The sequence below is a fragment of the Phyllopteryx taeniolatus genome, chromosome 7, assembly GCF_024500385.1.
Source record: "Phyllopteryx taeniolatus isolate TA_2022b chromosome 7, UOR_Ptae_1.2, whole genome shotgun sequence".
Lineage (NCBI taxonomy): Eukaryota > Metazoa > Chordata > Actinopteri > Syngnathiformes > Syngnathidae > Phyllopteryx > Phyllopteryx taeniolatus.
In genome coordinates, this window is record NC_084508.1 from 10709145 (window position 1) to 10730196 (window position 21052).

The window sequence follows — 21052 nt, forward strand, 5'->3', positions numbered from 1 at the left end:
ATGGTTAAGTATACAAAATCACTCACAAAATATTGAAAAGGAAAGGTCAGTGGAAATGGATAGAAGATTCTGTATGACAGAAAGGAGACATGAGCGCCCTCTATTGGCCCATTTCAGGTAATTCTTTTGAATAGATGCCACGGATCCCGGACGCGCATGCGCAGATATGAATGTCTTCAAGGACAAGCCGCATTAATCTTGAACAAATGAGTTAATAAACACACAAAAAGGAGAGCCAAACCCGCCTCTTAAACATATGACGTCCATGGGTGGCTCCCATTTAAAAAGTGTTGCGCACAAGATTGCGCAGACGTAAATTGTTTGGTAGTAGCGAACGAGGCTAGCGAATATGGCACATGTCAAACAGTTTCTCGCAGGGCTGGAGCTGGACATCCGGCCGACAGTCGCCCTTTTCGCCGGGGCTGTCGCCTGCCTCGTGGGGGCTCTGGTGGTGCGGGCCCGGGCGGTCGACGGCCACCTGGACGCTGGGAAGAAAATTCAGCGAGCCAGAAAGCTCAGAGATGGCAGCCTGGAGAAAGCCGAACAGGCTGTACTTCACTACAAGAACTTGGTGAGTTGAGGTTAAAAATAAAACAACAACAACAAAAGTTGCGCAGTGGTTCCATAAGAAATTGTGTATTCGTGTGTGCAATTAAAAAAATATATTGCTTTTATACTTAAGGGATGAGTATTTTTTAATGATATATATAAAATTGTGTGTGTGTATGTGTTCAAGAAAATATTGTTTGTTTACTCGAGGGATGAGGTTATTTACTTTTGTGTGTGTGTGTCTCTTCCAGCATCCCAAGATGGACTCCTCTTTCATTGTGTCCTTGTCCCTTGCCGAGCTGACAAGTAAACTTCAGGATGGCTTGCTGAAACCCGAAGATCTGTTTTACTCCTACATGGAAAAGGTCCAGGACACCAAAGCTAGTCTTAATTATTCCGCAAAAGTGGAGTACTCAAGATTGCCAGTACTTTTCCTTGAGTTATTGCTCTGACTGTGGAGCTCAACGTCCACCAAATTAATCATTATCCTGAAGAGGATCTTCAAATACTTTGTGATATTTATTTTTTTTCCAATATATTATTGCAATTATCATTCTTTTTGCAGGCTATCGAAGTAAACAAAAAGTTGAACTGTTGCACCTCTATCTTGCTGGAGAGTTTTGAGCATCTGAAAACACTGGACCCCAACGACCGAGGTCTCCTGTACGGCGTTCCGGTTAGCATCAAGGAGAACATGGCGTACAAGGTAATTGCAAGCTGGCTTATCGCTCATCCCGCTGACTCGTATGGTCACTGCATCCAATCATGCGCTTCAAAACTACTCACACAAACTTTAATTCTTGATTATGTAAATTATGTGATATTCAGGAGTTACTCTGCTTCACTAACACTCCACTGTCACACGGCAAGTTGCTTAATTGCCATTCTTGTCACCGTGCCTTTTCCAAGATTTACCTCAGACTTGGTTGTCTTGGCAATAGGTTACAATTAGGCATTCAACACTGATACTACTTCAGCAGCCCGACTTATGCTCGGAGCCTTGTCAGCCTAGTGGAGAGCCGCGCGGTGGGCAATGCTGTACTAAAGTTGTCCTGTTGCAGTTTTATCTCAAGTTACGTTCATGCTCTTCTTGCTATCTTATTTCTTCTTTGTCTATTATCTATTGTATATACAGTGGGTACGGAAAGTTTTCAGACCCCCTTAAATCTTTCACTCTTTGTTATATTGCAGCCATTTGTTAAAATAATTTAAGTTAATTTTTTTCCCCTCAATGTACACACAGCACTCCGTTATTAACAGAAAAAAACGGAATTATTGAAATTTTTGCAGATTTATTAAAAAAGAAAAACTGAAATATCACACAGCCATAAGTATTCAGACCCTTTGCCCAGTATTTAATAGAAGCACCTTTTTGAGCTAATACAGTCATGAGTCTTTTTGGGAATGATGCAACAAATTTTTCACACCTGGATTTGGGGATCGTCTGCCATTCCTCCTTGCAGATCCTCTCCAGTTCTGTTAGGTTGGATGGCTTCCTTGAGTATTTTCAAAAGAGCCCTTAAAAAGTGGCTGCAAAACATTAACCAATTACACATTTTTAGTCATATTTTCTGTTTTCATGCTTCAGTTTTGGCAATTTTTTTTTCAGGTGTATGCACCTTAAAAAAGAGAACACGTGATTACTAATATGTAGTACAGTACATAGCTTTCACTTCAATATTTCAGATGAATAGGTTTTATATCTGGTGGCCGCCTCACCAACGGAGACACCACATAACTGCCAGTAAAATGTATAGCAAGAGTGTTATAAAAAATAATTTAGTTGGATGGTAAAATGTCAGTCAAGTCGTTACTCAAAAAATGTTCTATTTGAGTGTTTTGATCAAATGAAAACAAATTTTCATCACGATTGCAAGATGTAACGGTATTATCAAGTATGGGTACTCTGTGTCGGCCAGTACTCAAATGCAAGTACTTGTACTCAGTCTGAAAAAAGTGGTGTATTCCTAGTTACAATGGTATCCATTGATTTTGGCATTTGCTTGACAACCTGCAATTGTTTTCACGGGAAGAAAATTTGCTAGATATATGACTGAGGTTGTAAAGGAGCTAAATCTGCCAGCTTCAACTCTTGAGACCATAAAATGTATTTTTTTTTCATCCACATGCAAGACATTGCCCTTTGCCGGTTGTCCTGCTCCCACAGAACTACGACTCCTCCTGCGGCGTGGTCGTTAACCTGGGCCGGCCGGCTGAGAGGGACTCTGTGATTGTGCAAGTCCTGAAGAGGCAAGGCGCCATTCCATTTGTGAAAACCAACATCTCTCAAAGCATGTTAAGGTAATGTCAACCATGTCCAGTGGTGCCTTGAAATATGGGTGACCTGACTTGTAAATTTTTCAATATATGAGTGCTTTGACCGATTTAATAAATGTTTTTGCTTTGACTTGCAAGCGCAGATTTTTCAACTCAACACACTTTACAGTAAGCAGTAGTTTGTCAAATAGTGAGCAATTCATCAAAAAAGAGACTTCAGGCTTTTTCATGCCACTCCCGGCTAAGTTTATTGTCAAACTAAACGTGTAACAAAGAGACATACACTTTGTGTATTTAAAACAGCCAAATAACTGCCTAAAGATAGGCCCAGCTAGCTTAATGCTAACGCTAATTAGCATTTATGTTGAGGTGCTTTAACCCTTTAAGCAGCTGAGTGAACACAAATGGTTCAGTAAAAACATTAGACAGACATAAAAGTAACCACAGTCATATACCTTTTATCCTCTGCATTGAATTACTAATATTAGTGCCATACTGATGAGCTCAGTCCCTAGGACATACCCCGCTGCAATATGATTGGCTGCTGCAAAGAGGGCAGGACTGCCAAGAACTCCAGTGGGATTCATAATAACACCCCAAGCAACAGTATGTCCAGCTGTCTGTTTTTTACTGCCCCCTGTTGGCCAATGTGGACACACCAGAAGGAGCAGAATTTAATTGATGCAGTGTGATAAAAACTGTTGATTTTTAATTCTATTTAACTATGTCATTACTGTATGTTTTTATAAAGTTCACGTTCATGGAATGTTTTCCTCATAATACACATAACAACCATTTTTTTGGGGGGGGGGGGGAGGGGGGAAGGCTGGAGCGGATTAATGGCATTTCCATTCATTTAAATGAAAAAAGATGATTTAAGATAAGTGTTTTGAGTTACAAGCGTGGTCACGGCACAAATTAAACTCATATCTCATGGCACCGCTGTGCTATGTTTAACATTTGCATATTTTTCATCTTGGAAAGAAACGGTCACAGTCATCTCCTTTCTCCTTCGGGTTTTACCTCCAGTTACGAATGCAGTAACGTCATCTATGGACCGACGGTGAACCCCCACAACCTCCAAAAGACCAGCGGAGGATCTTCCGGCGGGGAGGCAGCTCTCATTGGCGGAGGAGGCTCCATACTTGGCATAGGCAGTGATCTCGGGGGCAGCGTCCGTATCCCCGCTGCATTCTGCGGGATTTGCGGCTTCAAACCAACAGTGGGGCGACTAAGGTCATCATCTCTTATTTATTCAGTCCTACGAGTTTGCAGTTAACTCTCACAATACTTCCCTGAAATAAAATGACTTGTTTTGTGTCTTAGCAAACTGGGTACGAAAGCTCTTTGTCCGGGGCAAAAGTCAGGTGAGGAACTACTCTGCCATTTGGTTCCAGGCAAACTGAACAACAATTGTGTGACTTTTGTGATCGGATTAGTGTCGACAACAGCCGGGCCCCTGGCGAAAGATGTGGACAGCCTGGCTCTGTGTATGCAGGCGCTGCTCTGCGACCACATGTTTGCCCTGGATCCAACTGTCCCTCCTGTGCCTTTTAATGTGCAGGTGTGTCCTTGCTGAATCATTTACTGTTTGGCAAAAAAAAAAAAATTTTATACTCGCCATATAAACCGCGGTGTCCTATGCGTAAGGTAATGTTTCCCAACCTTTATTGAGCCAAGGCAAATAATTTACGTGAAAAAGATGTCATGGCACCCCACCAAACAAAAATGTCACAACAAGGACAAACCCCAATTCCAATGACGGTGGGACATTATGTAAAACGGTCATGCAAGGATTTGCGAATCCTTTTCAACCTATATTCAATTGAATACAACACAAGATATTTAATGTTCAAACTGACAAACTTATATGGCATTCCGCTTTGCATGGTACAGTTTTAACTTGCATTTGTAGATTTAGCGAAAAACTGTGTTAACGGACAATAGTTTTCTGAAAGTGTTCCTGAGCATTTGGACACACATTGGCAACGTGTGTTTTTGCTCGTTTGGTCAGTTATTCATGATAACCGCCACCTCGTGCAATAGAAATAAATGGAACGACTTCCCTAAATCTGGCCGAGAGTCCCACATTAGCTCTAATTACTGTGCTAAAATTTGGCTGCTTTATTCTAAACGTGGTATGAATGTACGTGTGGTTGTCAGATGTACAAGAGCGCCAAGCCGCTGAGGATCGGCTACATGGAAAGCGACGGCTTCACGCAACCGACGCCGAGCATGACCCGAAGCCTCAGAGAAGTCAGAGCTTTGTTGGAGCAGGCGGGACATACCGTAAGAGCTCAACATAAGGGCACAACTGTAAGTGAAGTGTGTTTTTAAATCTTCTTTGTATATGTGTCTCTGAACACGTAGCTGGTGCCATACAATCCTCTGAGGATCAAGGACAATTTTGAGCTCGCTACCAAAGGCGTCTTTGCAGATGGAGGGGCCAACCTGCTACAAAAACTGTGAGTCTCATTCAGTGGATGAAGAGATTTGTACAACCTGGCCCGCACTCATGATGTCATGTGTTGACTTTCCACTAGTAGCACTCCAATGTTTCAAATTCATGCATTCTTTTCACATTCATGCAAACTCTGCTATCTGTGTATTGTGTACAGTGGCGCCTTGACGTCTGAGTTCCATTCATTCCGTGATCATGCAGTTACTCAAATTCATCTCATTTGCAGATGACACAAACATATTGAGTGCAGGTGATAATTGGAAATGGTGGAAATCTAAAAAATGATGAGACCAACATTGTTTCTTCATTTTGAATCCATGGTACAACTAAAGATACATTCTTATTCCAACAAATATAATGATGAAAACAACAATTGCTCATAAGTGTTGAATTTAAGAACTGTTCATCTAGCCCTTTTCCATGGTTTTCTTGATGGTAACCAAAATCACTGGGAATACAATTAAACTTAAGCATGTCAAATAGGACATAAATTATTATGGAATGAGCTGCGTTTTTGTAGTGTTCATTGTACAGCATTCTTCTGGAAATAAACCTTCAGTGGTAGGAATTGTAAATCACTTTCCAATCACTCTGGCCCTCTTGTGTTCTACTTTCGTACTTTTAGGAAGGGGGGACCTCTTGATCCTTCTCTCAAACTTCAAGTGTACCCTTTCTATCTTCCGTGCTGGCTGAGGAAGACCCTCTCCTTCCTGATGAGGCCTCTGGTGAGTAGTCTGCATAAAGCCAGCTCCATTCACTGGACACTTCATTGAGTACACCTGCACAATCGAATGAGATTTAATGCAAGAATTCTATCAGCAATTGCACAATTAAAGCCATTTTTGCTTGTATATGTCTGTTGTTGTGGTGTAGAACTGCTCTGTATTATACGGAGTAAAATTTTATAAAATAAGTTTATTGTTACTGATTAGGTGACAGGATAGCATAGTGTAACTGGCATAAAGGGATATATTTTGATATCATTTTCTCAATAATCCCCAAAAAGATGCTTAAAAAAAACAACTACTACTTTATACAAATTCTACTAAATTCACATGAATACACATTGCGCTATCCAATTTAGGGAATTCCAGATTTTGGGGGTGCGGATTATACTTAAGAGCGTATTATCCACGAGAAATTACGGTAATTCAAATAGAGTAAATGGGCACGATTGGATCTCGCTTCGTACACGAAAATGTATTTTTTGTTGCGAAAGCTTGCGTGCATTTTGGTGACAGAGCCTCTCCACGCTTCACTATGTCATCCACAGGTACGTATCGTCGCTGTCGGGTGGACACTTATGTCCAAATATGCTCAATCCCATATTTTTCACAAATCCGTACTATTTGTTTGTCCTCACATCGTCTGTTACTTTTACGTGTTTTACACACTCAATTTTAACCAATTTAACATGCTGATAATAGCTTGAGCACAAAGCTATTAACTCTGTTGAACGCTTGAACTGTCTGAGAAATGTTGTAGAACTCCACCTCTTCCCTCATTCTTTCCCCTAAAGTAGTTTTTTCATTTGCCCGCAGTCTCCTCGTGGTTCTTTCCTCATGCAAGCCTCCACTGGAGTTGGGTGAGAAGTTGAAAGCTTTCTTGGTCAAAGATGACAAGTGAACCCACTCGTTCTTTCTCCGCTGATGTTTCAGATCCGTTTCGGAGTTGTGGCAGCAGCACTCGGCTGTGGAGGTACTGTGAGCTGATGACGTTTGAACACGCGCAGAAGGACACGCTGACTGTTCGTCTCGTGTGTGTCCATCAGGACTACATTCACGAGACCTTGGCCGAATGGAGAAGGTGCAACATCGACGTGCTGCTCTGCCCCATGTTCGGACCCGCATACAACTTCTTTCACTGCGGCAGGCTTCCCTGTACGTCTTCGGGATTTCTGTACACTTTACATGATGCCGCAGTCGTCATTTACATAACAAACCCAGCAGAGAAGCAAAGCACGTTTTTAGCTTTTTTTTTTTTGGTTTGTTTGTTTTCTGTCCGTCTAGTTCCTCTGTTTTACACGGCAATCTACAATTTGCTCAACTTTCCTGCCGGCGTGGTTCCTGTTTCCACGGTGACGGCAGAGGATGAGGAGGAACTGCGCCATTATAAAGGCTTCTTTCAGGACTTCTGGGACAAGCTTTTCAAAAAGGTAATGCAACACGCAACAAAGAACGGGGACTTCATTAACACGGTGACTGGGAAGCATTAATAATAATAATCATTTCTGTGCCATACGGTAGTTGTATTTTGTGTTATTTCTGATTGATGCTCTCCCAGAGGCCATTTTTTTCCCTGTTTATCAGGTTATTGACTCATTTGTGTTAATGTACACTTTTTCAGAACGTCATCAGCCTAATCACATTGCTTATTTCGTCCAATTTACAGCTCCCGACTTCACACCAAAATCTGAAACTAACATTTTGCATGGAAAAAATGTTATGTTTGTAGTTGTTGTCCTCCATGTAATAAGGGAAAGTACAGTGTTTCCCCTGCTATCCCCCAGAAAACTAGTAAATTGGTGCACTCGTAAGCAGCGTTAGAACATTACATATAATGAGATTATGTCATTTAATTACAAAATGTATGTAATTATAATCCATTACTGGTAGAAAACGGGTAATTAAATTACAGTTTCTTTCCATAATTACAATTGTAGTGACATTTGAAATATATCCGCAAAAGGTCCGATTTTTTGTGATTGGCTCTCTCCGGTCATGTGCCATTCTGCCTCGTCATATTTGACATATTTTTCCAAATATGATCTCGAAGTGCCACCCTATGGTGCGATCTATTAGTTTGTCTGAGATTTTGAAAAGGTTTGTCTCATAGTTGCACTTTTGAACACCTACAAGAACATTGACCTTTGAACAGTTTTATCTTTATAATTTTGGACTTTTTTTTTAATGCAACATTCATTTATCTGGGTTGTCATATGAAGCGCTATTGTCTAAATTTTACATTTGTTATTATGTCACCATTGTGTAATGTTTTACACACATTTCACCAAAATGTTTTATTTATTTACCTTTCAGCATGTTTTGTTAGCAGTTTATTATTTGTGTAAAGCATTGCATTTCATGCTTGCGATTTTTGGTATTGTGTTGAAATACATTTACAATAGTGTGTTTTAATCATTTTAAATGTGTTTAAAGCATCCGGGGCAAAAGTCAGGTGAGGAACTACTCTGCCATTTGGTTCCAGGCAAACTGAACAACAATTGTGTGACTTTTGTGATCGGATTAGTGTCGGCAACAGCCGGGCCCCTGGCGAAAGATGTGTACAGCCTGGCTCTGTGTATGCAGGCGCTGCTCTGTGACCACATGTTTGCCCTGGATCCAACTGTCCCACCTGTGCCTTTTAATGCGCAGGTGTGTCCTTGCTAAATCATTTAATGTTTGGCAAAAAAAAAAAACTTTTATACTCGCCATATAAACCGCGGTGTCCTATGTGTAAGGTAATGTTTCCCAACCTTTATTGAGCCAAGGCAAATAATTTACATGAAAAAGATGTCATGGCACCCCACCAAACAAAAATGTCGCAACAAGGACAAACCACAATTCCAATGACGGTGGGACGTTATGTAAAGCGGTCAAACAAGGATTTGCGAATCCTTTTCAACCTATATTCATTTGAATTCAACACAAGATATTTAATGTTCAAACTGACAAACGTATATGGCATTCCGCTTTGCATGGTACAGTTTTAACTTGCATTTGTAGATTTTGCGAAAAACTGTGTTAACTGACAATAGTTTTCTGAAAGTGTTCCTGAGCATTTGGACACACATTGGCAACGTGTGTTTGTTCGTTTGGTCAGTTATTCATGACAACCGCCACCTCGTGCAATAGAAATAAATGCCAATCGCAGGGCACATACAAACAAACAACCAGTCGCACTCACATTCACACCTACGGGCAATTTAGTGTCGTCAATAAACCTACCATGCATGTTTTTGCGATGTGGGTGGAAACCGGAGTGCCCGGAGAAAACCCACGCAGGCACGGGGAGAACATGCAAACTCCACGCAGGCGGGGCCTGGGATTGAACCCCGGTCCTCAGAACTGTGAGGCAGACGCTCTAACCAGTCGTTCACCGTGCCGCCAGGGTTACTTTAAATAAAGTTTTAAGATGGTCTTTCTATATCATGAATTTTTACTTATTGCTGGTGGATCTGGAATGTATCCCCCGCGATAAAGGAGGTTCACTGTACTTGAAAGTGCTCTACAGTTTATGGCTTGGATCAGCTTTTAGTGGTCAATACAAGCCGATAAAATTATAATACATTTTCTTTGTCGTGCCCTTTTCATGTTTGTACAAATGTTAAAGTATGTGACAGACAAAGAAAATATTTGAACCCTTATGAGGACATAAATATCCATCCTGATTCTAAAAATATATATATTCATATTTTTCTACTTTAAACCAATGTCAATGTTTATAAACTATTTCAGACTGAAACAAACATGAAATATTCATTATATTTATGGTATTTTAACCCTTTATTATTTAACAAGTTTATAAAGCAGAGTGTGGATTTCTGAGGATTTTATGCAATATCAATAGATGTGCACTTTTTTTTTTTTTTTTTTTTTTTTTTTTTGCCTTTCAGTAGCGATGCACCCTTACAGAAAACGGTAAAAGGTTTGCCAAATGTTTCTGTGTGATTTGAATGGGGGAAAATAGCACCATTTGATGTACTGTAAATTAAAAACTGAAAGCCAGAAGTCCAAAAGAAATTTTAACAAGTGCTGGTTGGACAAGGTAAAATGTATGTGGGATAGAAAAAAAAAAAAAAAACTCCCTGTAGTTCCACTGTCAGTCAACAGATGGAGACAAAAGACTACCCTGGATGCTATCTAGTATCTGAGAATTTTTGTGTATTAACGTGTTTGTGTGTGTGTAGGCATTGTCAGGAGGCCGGGGTCTGCCAATGGCCGTGCAGTGCGTCGCCCGTCCGTGGCAGGATGAGTTGTGTCTGCGCTTTATGAAAGAGGTGGAGGAGCTTGTTAAACAGAGCAGGATGAAGTAAGGCCTCAACTGTCACCCTCAGGACACTTAAGATAAGCGACTGTGACTTTATTGTCAAACACAACCATTTCCTCTTTGCACTCAAGATAATGTCATTATGGCTTGTGAGTATTTTCATGAAAAGAATCGCAATACACCGGACATGCAGTACCAGTAAAAAAAGTTAAGACACTTTCTAGTGCTATTGAATAAGAAACTGTATCAACCTTTGCCTGGTGTGTACTCATCACATAATAGTAGAAACAACCTCGTATAAACAACATTGTGTTATGGCCATGTGTCCCAATACTTTTGTCAATGAGTTTATGGTAGTCAATTTGCAATATAACTACTAAATTATAGGAAATTGTAGCAAAGTGGAAACACTGACCAAATGATGGTTATTTGACTAAACTATAAGGAACCAACTAAAAAACTTTGAGCTTAACATGTTATAGGAATTATTGCTGCATGCATTGAAAGCGCAAACCTGAATTAAACTGAATTGAACTAAATTGACGATAACATCTCAGCTTCATGGGCTATTTTTGCAAAGTATAAAAGTAAGAACGTTTTGCTTTGAATGGTGGAAAAAAAAAAAAAAAAAAAAGCACTATCCAGTGCCTTGAGATATGAGTGACCAGACTTAAGAGTTTTTCAAGATAGAAGCTCTCATTGGGTTTGAAAAAAAGTGCCTTCAAGCTGTTTAATGCCACTCCCGGTTAATGTGGACTGTCAAACTAAACAAAGCAGAGAAAATAACACCTTGTGACATTAAAACAACCATACAATTGTACCCTTCCCCTAGCTTAATCCTAACACACAATTCAAAAGGGCATAGACGGGCTAACACAATGTTGTAATCCTTTAATTAACAGATATTTGAACACAAACCGTGTAGCAACACGTGTAGACATAACAATAATCACAGGCATGTAATTATTAATCCTCTAAGAAAAATAGTCATTTTGAAAATCTACTTCATTTATGTCTGCATTATACTGCCCCCCGAAGGCCAGGTTGCTTACACCAGAAGGAGCAGCAATAAATTAGTCATGATGCACGAACATTCCATTCAATTAGTTTATTACTCTCTGTTTATAAAGTGTATTTTTGTGTATCTACTCCTTGGTGCACCACAGACTTTAACCTACCGCTAAGCTAAAACAAGATAAAAATGATGCACTCCTGTTTTTGAGTTGTTTGAACTAATACATTGGCAAATTTCAAAGTTTTCACATTTCATTGATTATTTAAATTTTTTATTTTTTTCCCCCTATGTCTTTAGAACGTTTGATTAGACTAACACATGAGTATTGCTCATTTTTCCCATTTGGACCATTGCATAATATGTGATGTAGTATTTTGGATTAAACTACAAACCTGCACTGGAAAATTCCAAATAACAATTTCTAAGGTTTGTGTCCTGTGTCATTATGTACAATCATTAAGAATAAAGTACACATTCTGCTGTATCTGTCATCCACCGTGCTCTATGTTTGATAATACCTGCACAATCAAACTTTTTTTCTTTTCACCCCAACACTCTACCTTTCTATCTCTCCTCCTCCTCTTCATCACTGCTCACATCATTTCCTTTCTCCTTTTCCACTCGTGAGTGATTGTAGCACCTCCCAGGTAAAAGAAAAGCGATAAAGCAGCCTAATGACACATGGCGTCTCCATCTAGCGTGTCGTCACATTACCCCGCGCTATTGTAAATATGTGTTTTCTGTAGGGTTTACATAAATTTACATATGTTCCTCCCCAGCTCTCGCGGGGATGCCAAGCCATTAGGTACAGCGCTTCCGTTTTCCATTACAATCGCCTGAATGGGGAAATAGCTAAAAAGGCGGGCACACGAGACGAGCGGGGGAGCCGCAATTGAGAGGTTGTTCTCGGTGCTTATCGGAGGCGCGTGGAGAGAGAGCGAGTGGCTCTCGCTGTGCCACTCAGTCAGGGAGCATTAAGCTTTAAAAGGCACCGGAGGGACTTGCCGGGTCCTCGGGGAACTTGACATTGTTCATACATCCCGGAGGAACTGAGGAGGTATAGCGGTGACAATCACACACGTATACAAGAACACAAATGAAACATACATTAATTATATTTGGGGGATTTTAACCTATGTATTACTGAATTAATTTGTTTATATCGGAGTGTGTGGATTTCCATCTACTCTTTGCCCATTATCCAGCCTCAATGGGGACATCCACTCATCTTTTATGTAAAAGATAAAGAGGAAGGAGGAACCCTTGCAGGAACAATTAAAGGGTGTGAAATGTTGCTGCATGCTTTGAATGGAAGAAAGTATCACCAAAGATACAGTGCTATGAAAAAGTATTGACCCCCTTCCCAAATTCTTAGATTTTTGCATAGTTTGTTTAAGATCATCAAACAAATGTAATTATCAGAAAAAAAATATAACCCAATTGATCTTAAAATGCTCTTTTTAAATGGTGATTTTCATTTATTTAGGAGAAAAAAACACTATTCAAAGTTACCTGGCCCTGTGTGAAAAAGTAATTACCCTTGTTGAATCATGAATTTATTGTGGCTAATCATAATTTTTGGTTAATCTTAACTGATCACACCCAAGCTTGATTACCTCCAGACCCGTTCATTTAAGAAATCACTTATAGAATCATCACCGAAAAAATCAAGTTGGACAAAAAGCTGCAACAAAATGACAGGATACAAAGAAATTCCAGAACAGTTGAGAAATAAATTAATTGACATCAGTCTGGAAAGGGTAACAAAATCAATTTGTAAAGCTTTAAGATTCCAGTGAACCATAGGGAGAGCCATTATCCTCATGGAGAAAACATGGAACAGTGGCAAACCTTCCCAGGACTGGCCAGCCTACAAAGATTACCCCAGGAGAACAGCAATGACTCATCCAAGAGGCCACAGAGGAATTCAGGACAACTTCGAAAGAACTGCAGACCTCCCGTGCCTCAGTTAAGGTCAGTGTTCATGACACAACAATAGGGAAGAGACTGGACAAAATGGCATCCATGGCAGAGTTCCAAGGCGAAAACCACTGCTGACTGAAAAGAACATCTGAATTATTCTCAATAATTTTGGGAGAGTATTCTATGGACTGATGAGATGAAAGTTTAGCTTTTTGGAAGGTGTGTGTCTCGTTACATCTGGTGTAAATATAGCACAGCATTTCAGAAAAAAGAACATCATTCCAGCAGTCAAACATGGTGGTGGTCGTGTGATGGTCTTGGGCTGCTTTTCACCTTCACGACCTGGACAACTTGCTGTGATTGATGGATCCATGAATTCTGCTCTTTAACAGAAAATCCTGAAGGAGAAGGTTGATCCATCAATTTGTGACCTCAAGCTGAAGTGCACTTGGGTTCTGCAGCGGGATAACGATCCAAAACAAACCAGCAAGTCAACTTCGAAAAAAACAAAATGAAGGTTTTGGAGTGGCCTAGTCAAAGTCTAGACTTGAATCCAATTGAAATGCAGTGCAATGACCTTAAAAAGTCCTTTCATGCTCGAAAACCCTCAATTTTTGCTGTATTCAAACAAATCTGGAATCAAGAGTGGGCCAAAATATCTCGACAGAGATGTGAAAGACTCAGTGCCAGTCATACAAAACGCTTGATTTCAGTTCTTGCTGCTGAGGGTGGCCCAACCAGTGATTAGGTTTAGGGGGCCAAAAGTTTTTCACACAGGGCCAGGTAACTTTAAACAGTTTTTTGCCCCCTTAATAAATGAAATCGGCATTTAAAAACAGAAATTCAAGTTCATTAGGGTTATATTTTTCTGATACTTACATTTGTTTGGAGATCTTAAACATTAAAGTGGGGATACTGCAAAAATATAAGAATTTGAGAAAGGGGCCAAAACTTTTTCACGGCACTGTATACAGTTTTTATGATATACAGAATACACAAAAGCAGTAGTCCAAATTGAAATGTTCACATAAAAAATTGTATTAGTTTATGTTAAGATGAATAACTTTTCAAATTTTTTTCAATGAGGCATTTTTTTTGTCCATTTGAGGCGCATTCCCTGTATACTCGCTAGTTTTTTTTTTATTTTTACTGACGACATTTGACCCTGGAAAGTTATTTTTTTATTTTCGATAGGTACATTTTTTGTTGGCGTTTTTAAAAATGTAGCTTCCCAGAATGGCTTGTTTTTGACCTTTTAAGTTCCCACTCCTCCTTTATGTTAAAATGACTACTTGTGTATAAGTTTAAGGGGTAATAAAAGAACATGGAACTCTTGAATAACACATACATTAAGCAACTCTCCGCTTGCACAAACAAACACATTAAAGAGGAAAAACGTAAGGGTGAGTGAAGTCATCCTATTTAACTGAAGGATTTCTATACTTTTCTCCTCATTGCTTGATGTGTGGCATTAACCCCCATTGGCGTCACAGCTTCAAAACTTTGCAGATGTCTTCATTTAGTTATTGTGGTGTGAGTATTCCAATCCAATCCTTCCAGGGATGGAACGTAAAGCGGGGAGCTAGTGTATCGTGAAATATGAAGTATGCGCCGTGATGGAGGAGGACGGCGATCAGCCTGTTGAACGCATTCAGCCTGAACCGTCCGCCTTGATAAGAGCGGCAAACACCTCATTTCCAGGAACCTTAGGCTATAAGATCGGGTACTTCAAAAGCCATCCGGTCCCACTCCTACGCCGCTTGTGTGCGAGCGAATAAAACACCTTGCTGTCGCCCCAACTAACCTGGGATGATTCTGTCTTAATGTCCCATTTCAGGGGCCAAGGAGCCCATAGTCATTATGGCCGCTACCGTAATGTGACACAGCGGGGGGCTCCTGTCTTTTAGAGCAGTGGCCCCCAACATTTTTTTTGGTGCCACAGACTGGTTCAATGTGAAGCAATATTTCAACAGATGAATCAAATATAAACAAATGATTAAAACTGCAACCAACCATGACACCAGGTGTAATTGTAATTAGTGGGAGCTAGGGGTTGAACCGATTAGTCAACAAGTCGACTTTACTATTCTGCATTGACGCTTAACGCTTATAGTCAACTAATCGCTAACCACGTGTTTTTGGCATCTTGTCTTTCAATCGGCCAATTTAAAGGACTTTCAACTCACCCGTCTGCTGCCGTCGCTGGTTTATAACGCTCTGTGGAGGAGTAAAATGTCCAACCAACAAGATAACCAAGTCTGCGCGGGTCCAAGATCACGGAAATAAGCCAGTGGTGGATGAGAATAGCAATTACCCTCGCTAGCTTTGGCTATTCCCATCGCCGCTAGATTCATACTAGCGTTAATTAACTCAGGACTGGCGGAGAGGAACAATGGCAGTGGTGCGAAATGAAGCTCTATTTTTGTGGCCCAAACCTTATGTCTAATAATGCGATCTGTATGCAAACAATTTTTTTAAGACTGGGGACTTGACTAAAAGATGAACTTCTTTCAGAGTGATGGTCAATAAAACATTTTGGGTTCAGTCTCTGGCCCACTGACCGGTACCAATCCGCTGCCCGGCGGTTGGGGACTACTGATCTAGATGATCCCGTTGACTAGTTCACCCTGTTTGCTTCATTCCATCGGCCATTTCTTCCAATGGCGGCGCGGCGCAGTAGTGGGAGGAGAGCAACGGGGGATTACTAGAGAGCTGATACAGGCGCTATTGAACAACAGCACCTGTCAATACAACTGCTTCTCAATATCAGCAGAAGGATTCCCAAAGTATGCCCAGCATTTTTTTTTTTTTTTTTATTCTCCTATGACAGGATTAACAAACGAGCGCTGTATGATTCTCTCCGATTCTGTGACTCAACAATTCCGTGATCCACTTTCTATCGGCTTTAAAGGCCCTATCCGAAGTTTGAAAAGCTTACCCTTCGGACAAGGGACACTCTTTCTCAGTCTGTTCCGCTTTCCTTTTTTTTTTTTTTTTTTTTTGCTGCATTCACTCGTTCGTCAAAGCCCGCATCGTCGCCAAGCTCTTCCATCTCGCCCTTTTTGCACATCTGCTACGTTTGGGTTTTCCATTCTTCCCCCTCCAGCGCCTTGATTGGCCCCGGGCCCTTATAGCCAAATTGGTTTACATTGGAGAGATAAATGCTCAGCAAATGCGCTTAAAGACGTACAGTAAGAAAATGCAGACAGTGCGTGTCAGGATTATCACCCGAGTCGGTGAGGAGAAAGGAAGAGCGCCTCTGTAGCACAAAGCTGGGGGAGCCGGAGTGAAGCCTTCAGCAGATAGTCCGTCTCATGCGCTCCTCAGGAGAACCAGGGGAGGATTTCACATTTGCATGCTAGGCTCTAATTCCTGGCATTATATAACTTGTCGCCAGCAATCAAACTCCTGCTACATTGTGGAAGTCGTGTTTCACGGGGGCGAGCAAAAAAGTGTCAAGTTACACTCCTGCCAAAAAAGAGTTTGTTTTTTTGTTGTTTTGGCGGCGGCGCAATGTGAAGACACTCAGTCGCTGCACGAGACCACCTGATCAGCACAGCACAACACAGTGCTTGCACATAGCCACAGAAATGACATGGGGATAAAAAAAATATTTCGTCTTCTCCTACTGGTTAACAGACAAAAGTTCAACCACTAGAAATGGTGACAATCACCCTAAATTGTCTGCTTCAAGACAACAATGGCCGGCTTCTTGTGTCATTTCTGACATGGGTTCTTGAGACTTTTTTCATGCTTCTACTCCTGATAGACTTGTCTACTGAATTTCATGTAAAGTGAAAGTGGCTTCGGGAGCTGAATTTTCCAAAATCTCTAGGACAAGTCTGTTTTTGAAGTTCACCTGGAAAATGGTGATAATGACCGTAAAAGTGTTTCAGGACTTGAGACTTTTTCCAGATTCTAATCATGACAGACATAGCAACCAAATTTCACATTTATTAGTGAAGCTGGTTTTGCGGGCAAAACAAATTTTTAACACACTCCTTGAAGTCTCAGCGCCCTTTGCACAATGGTCATTGCACCGGACTATTGCGATATTAGTCATTCGAACTGCTCTAAGTGCTAGAGGACTCTGCATCTTTTTGCACAATTGTTTTTTGTCAATGTCTTTAGGTCTCCAAAGTGTTCTGTAAATTGACTGTCTGTTGTACTAGAGCGGCTCCAACTACCGGAGACAAATTCCTTGTGTGTTTTGGACATACTTGGCAAATAAAGATGATTCTGATTCTGATCCGTAACATTTTGTAAGTTTTTAAGAATGGGGAATGCCCTCAAAAAAGCAATTAACTGATAGCCTTAATTTTAATGTCCGTCCTTAAAACACTATCTGGATCTTTGAATGCAAATTATTCCAAGAAAACGAGAGAGGCAGCCAGTGGCGGTTTTAGGGGTGTGGGGCTAAGGGTGCCCCTCTAACACTGGGCTTGGCCCCCTGTGCCCCCCCCCCCCCCCCTCCTTATGAATGCCCTGCCCTGCCATGATCTCCCTGTTCTTACGTGGGTTTCTTCAGTTACTGCGGATTTAGCTAAATCAAGGTACCAGTGTAATTGGTCTGTTTATTTTAGTGCTGTCCCAGTCCCCAACATGTAGATATGCACTTTAAAAAAAATGACAACATAGTAATTTCTGAAATTATTTTGTGGACCCCCTAGTTACAGCTCGTGGACCCCTGAGAGTCTCTAGACCCCAGTTTGAGAACCACTGTGATAGGACATTTCACTCCGCCCAGCGAAAGCAGGCAGGACTACAAACTGTCAAGAGACCCTCCCTCATGCACCTGCTGGGGGACACCAAACTTCTGCCCCCCTTGTGTTAAGGGCTGTGTGGAGTAAAACCCTACCATGTGTTTGTGGGTGTAAACCCCCCCCCCCCCTTACCCCTGTTCTCACCCCCACGACCTACTCCTCCCTCTAAATCAATGCCGCCCCTCTCAGACCTCCCAGCACAAAGCCCCTCGCATCCAAACCAGCCCAGAAAATCACGGCGCACCATTCAATCATTGTGTTGTTTCTCTTTTTTTTCCACCCTCTCTCACCCCTTTTATGGTCCCACTAAAGGTTTTAGGCTCGCAGAGAAGGAGGGCTGTCACTGAGGAAACCTTAGCCATTGATGAAGTGACAGGCGCTGCCAGAATATGATCCTAATCCTGTTTCCAGCATTCTTTTAGGCCCGCTGGCATCGCAATTCCTCCACACATTCTCTGAGCTGTCAACTAGGAAAATCCTTCTAATAGCGCATTGCAGAGATACACATCAAAGAGCTCCTGGAAACCTTCAGTGGCTTAGCGTGCGCACAGACACACACACACACACACACACACACAAACAGTATTAACTTTCACTCCTACCGTGCTGCAAGTAAAACTCAAGTGTTGATGGTAAATGGACCTCATATTTAAAAGGATCTGAAGTGCATGTGCTCAAAGGAGTGAAGTCTTGTGTAAACGTTCTCCATTACTAAAACACTAACCACTTTCATTCTGTCCAAGAAAGTGATCTAATATAGTTTATAGCAGTGGCAGGCCTTCTGTGGGGACTTACCAGACTTAATCCACCTCTTAATACTACTACGATCACGTCACTATGACAGAAACCATCAAGACTATACAAAAATGCAATATCACAGCCACGTCACATCATCTAAAACAGTTCAGAATCAATATTCATCTAATAACATGACAAACGCATAAATAAAATACATCATACTCACTAGAAATGCTGATTGTTAAATGTATGGAATTTGTGCAAATTGCTGCAGACGTGGTTGGCAAGTGAAAATTGGCTTGCTTTGATCAACCAATCAGAGGACAGAAAACGGCTGACGTCATCAAGGGCCAGCTCTGTGGCCCCAGGAGGATGATTGTGAAGTCGGATTGGTGAAAGAAAACGTTCCATTGGTAAAATATATTAAATTACATTGACCAGCACTCATGATTTTGAAGGCCCTGGGCAGATGCCATTGACATGGCAACAAATATAGGCTGAAGTCTGATTGGACAAAAAAAAAGAAATCAACATAGACACACTGGAATCAGTTCAGCCAAGACAAACGCCACAAAATGAATAGAATAGACTGTTAGGAATAAAATAATTTCATTTCATGGAACAAATATTAAAATTTAGATTATAAATGTGTAGTAGGTCATCAGAGAAGGCCTTGCTGGTTCATAATGGTTAGGTTAGGAAAAGAAGAAGAAAAAAAACCAGGTGCGTGAACTTTGCTGACTGCATGAACCCTTTCGCTCTTATTTTATCTCCTTCTATTCTTACTTAATCCATCGATATCCCGACCCAAGGTAATCTTCTTATGGCAAAAGCGTTCTGTTTCGGTGCAGCCAAACCTCGGCTGACAGGGTGGATGTGGATTGAGGGAAGGGGTGGGGGCGACGTGCGGATGGGTGTGACACCTCCCGCTTCATTCGGGATTAGCTCTCCCGCAACGGCTGAACAAGCGGCAGGTTCTCCCCCGTGCGCCGCATCGTGAACCTCTGCGTCGACTATGCGAGGGATGTCCGTGTGCGTCAGGATTATTTACGGGTCGCGTGACGAAAGCAAACTGCGCGGTTTGTGTAGTAGAGGAGGACAACGGTGATGGGTGTGCAGAGCATGACCATTTTTTGGGAGGTTTTATATCAATATCTACTGTAATTATTAGAAACAAAGATTTTTTTAGTTTCTTAAAAAAAAAAAGTGGCCACTATATATCATATTTTCCATGAAAAACACAGGGTCACTTAAAATGTTCCTTATTTTTAAAAATATATTTGTTTTTCAATTAAGATGTCAATCTGGAATACTAATAATGCTAATGATAATGTGATACAAATCGATGCAAAAAAAAGGAGACATTTTTAAGTATTCCCCCCCCGAATTTAAATGCTCAATGTAATTTTGAGTCAGGATTTTTGTTCAAATACATTTTAAAATGTCCGAATTGAATTGGAAAAAAATCATCAAAATTGGCAAAATCAACAGCAGAATTTCAAATTTCTTAAATCTGTTCTGATCTCCACCTCAACTTTGAATACATTTTCCCTATTAGGCAACGTAATCATATAAAATTGATGAATGCTCCTCATAATAAAGCCTTCTGTCCTCAGTTTACGATGGAGTTCCGTTCTGATGGTGGTGCCTCGGGATGTACCGATACCACTTTTTTCAAGCCAAGTACGATACCGACACTTTATGTCTCACAATTTTGCTAAAAATGTCATTTCTTTTAATCAAATATTGTAAAATAAAAAAAATAAAAAAACTTTTCATGAACAGGACATAAGTGTGGCTCAAATACAAGACTTTTTAGAGTAACATTACAGTACTGTAATTTTATCGAAGCAGGCGACGAGGCTCGAGAAACTTGGTGCTTGCCAGACCGCCGCTGGAGCGGAATTCATCGTTCATTTTGCGGAGCGTAATTTACAGGCGGCGGTATCACTCTGTAGTATCAGTATCAGAGCATTTTAAAAAAAATTAAATACATTTTTTGTCCGAGAACAAGTACAGACTTACGATATCGGCATCCGAAGTGGCGATATGACAAGCATTTGTTTAAAATTAAGTCTGAACTTGCCATAGTCTATTACAATTCTACACTGACATGGTAGTAAAGACATAATTACAGTAAATATCACATATGAAAAACACTTTTAGGCCGTAAAATAATCAATTGAAAAATACGGCATCAACTAAGCGTGTGTTCTTGTGCCGTGTGCCCACGTAGTCTTGCCATCGCTGATACCCTTCTGTGGCAGTATCACAAAAAAAATCAAAAGAACAACTAAAACACACGTAGAGTTTTTACCTCTCTCATTTTTTTAGATT

The 21052-nt window shown here is 40.8% G+C and overlaps 1 protein-coding gene across 1 annotated transcript in view; it reads left to right on the plus strand.

Moving 5' to 3' along the window:
• Window positions 1–164: 164 nt before the first annotated feature.
• The window catches only part of faah (fatty acid amide hydrolase), a 29415-nt gene continuing 8527 nt past the window's right edge, over window positions 165–21052 (plus strand). The window contains exons 1-15 of the mRNA XM_061779421.1: window positions 165–571; window positions 801–914; window positions 1115–1255; window positions 2717–2850; window positions 3856–4062; window positions 4153–4193; window positions 4266–4390; window positions 4990–5115; window positions 5197–5291; window positions 5913–6012; window positions 6829–6872; window positions 6946–6985; window positions 7059–7167; window positions 7297–7442; window positions 10197–10318. Coding sequence (XP_061635405.1) covers window positions 350–571; window positions 801–914; window positions 1115–1255; window positions 2717–2850; window positions 3856–4062; window positions 4153–4193; window positions 4266–4390; window positions 4990–5115; window positions 5197–5291; window positions 5913–6012; window positions 6829–6872; window positions 6946–6985; window positions 7059–7167; window positions 7297–7442; window positions 10197–10318 — 1766 coding nt within the window. The 5' untranslated portion in view covers window positions 165–349. The remainder of the gene's footprint in view (window positions 572–800; window positions 915–1114; window positions 1256–2716; window positions 2851–3855; window positions 4063–4152; window positions 4194–4265; window positions 4391–4989; window positions 5116–5196; window positions 5292–5912; window positions 6013–6828; window positions 6873–6945; window positions 6986–7058; window positions 7168–7296; window positions 7443–10196; window positions 10319–21052) is intronic.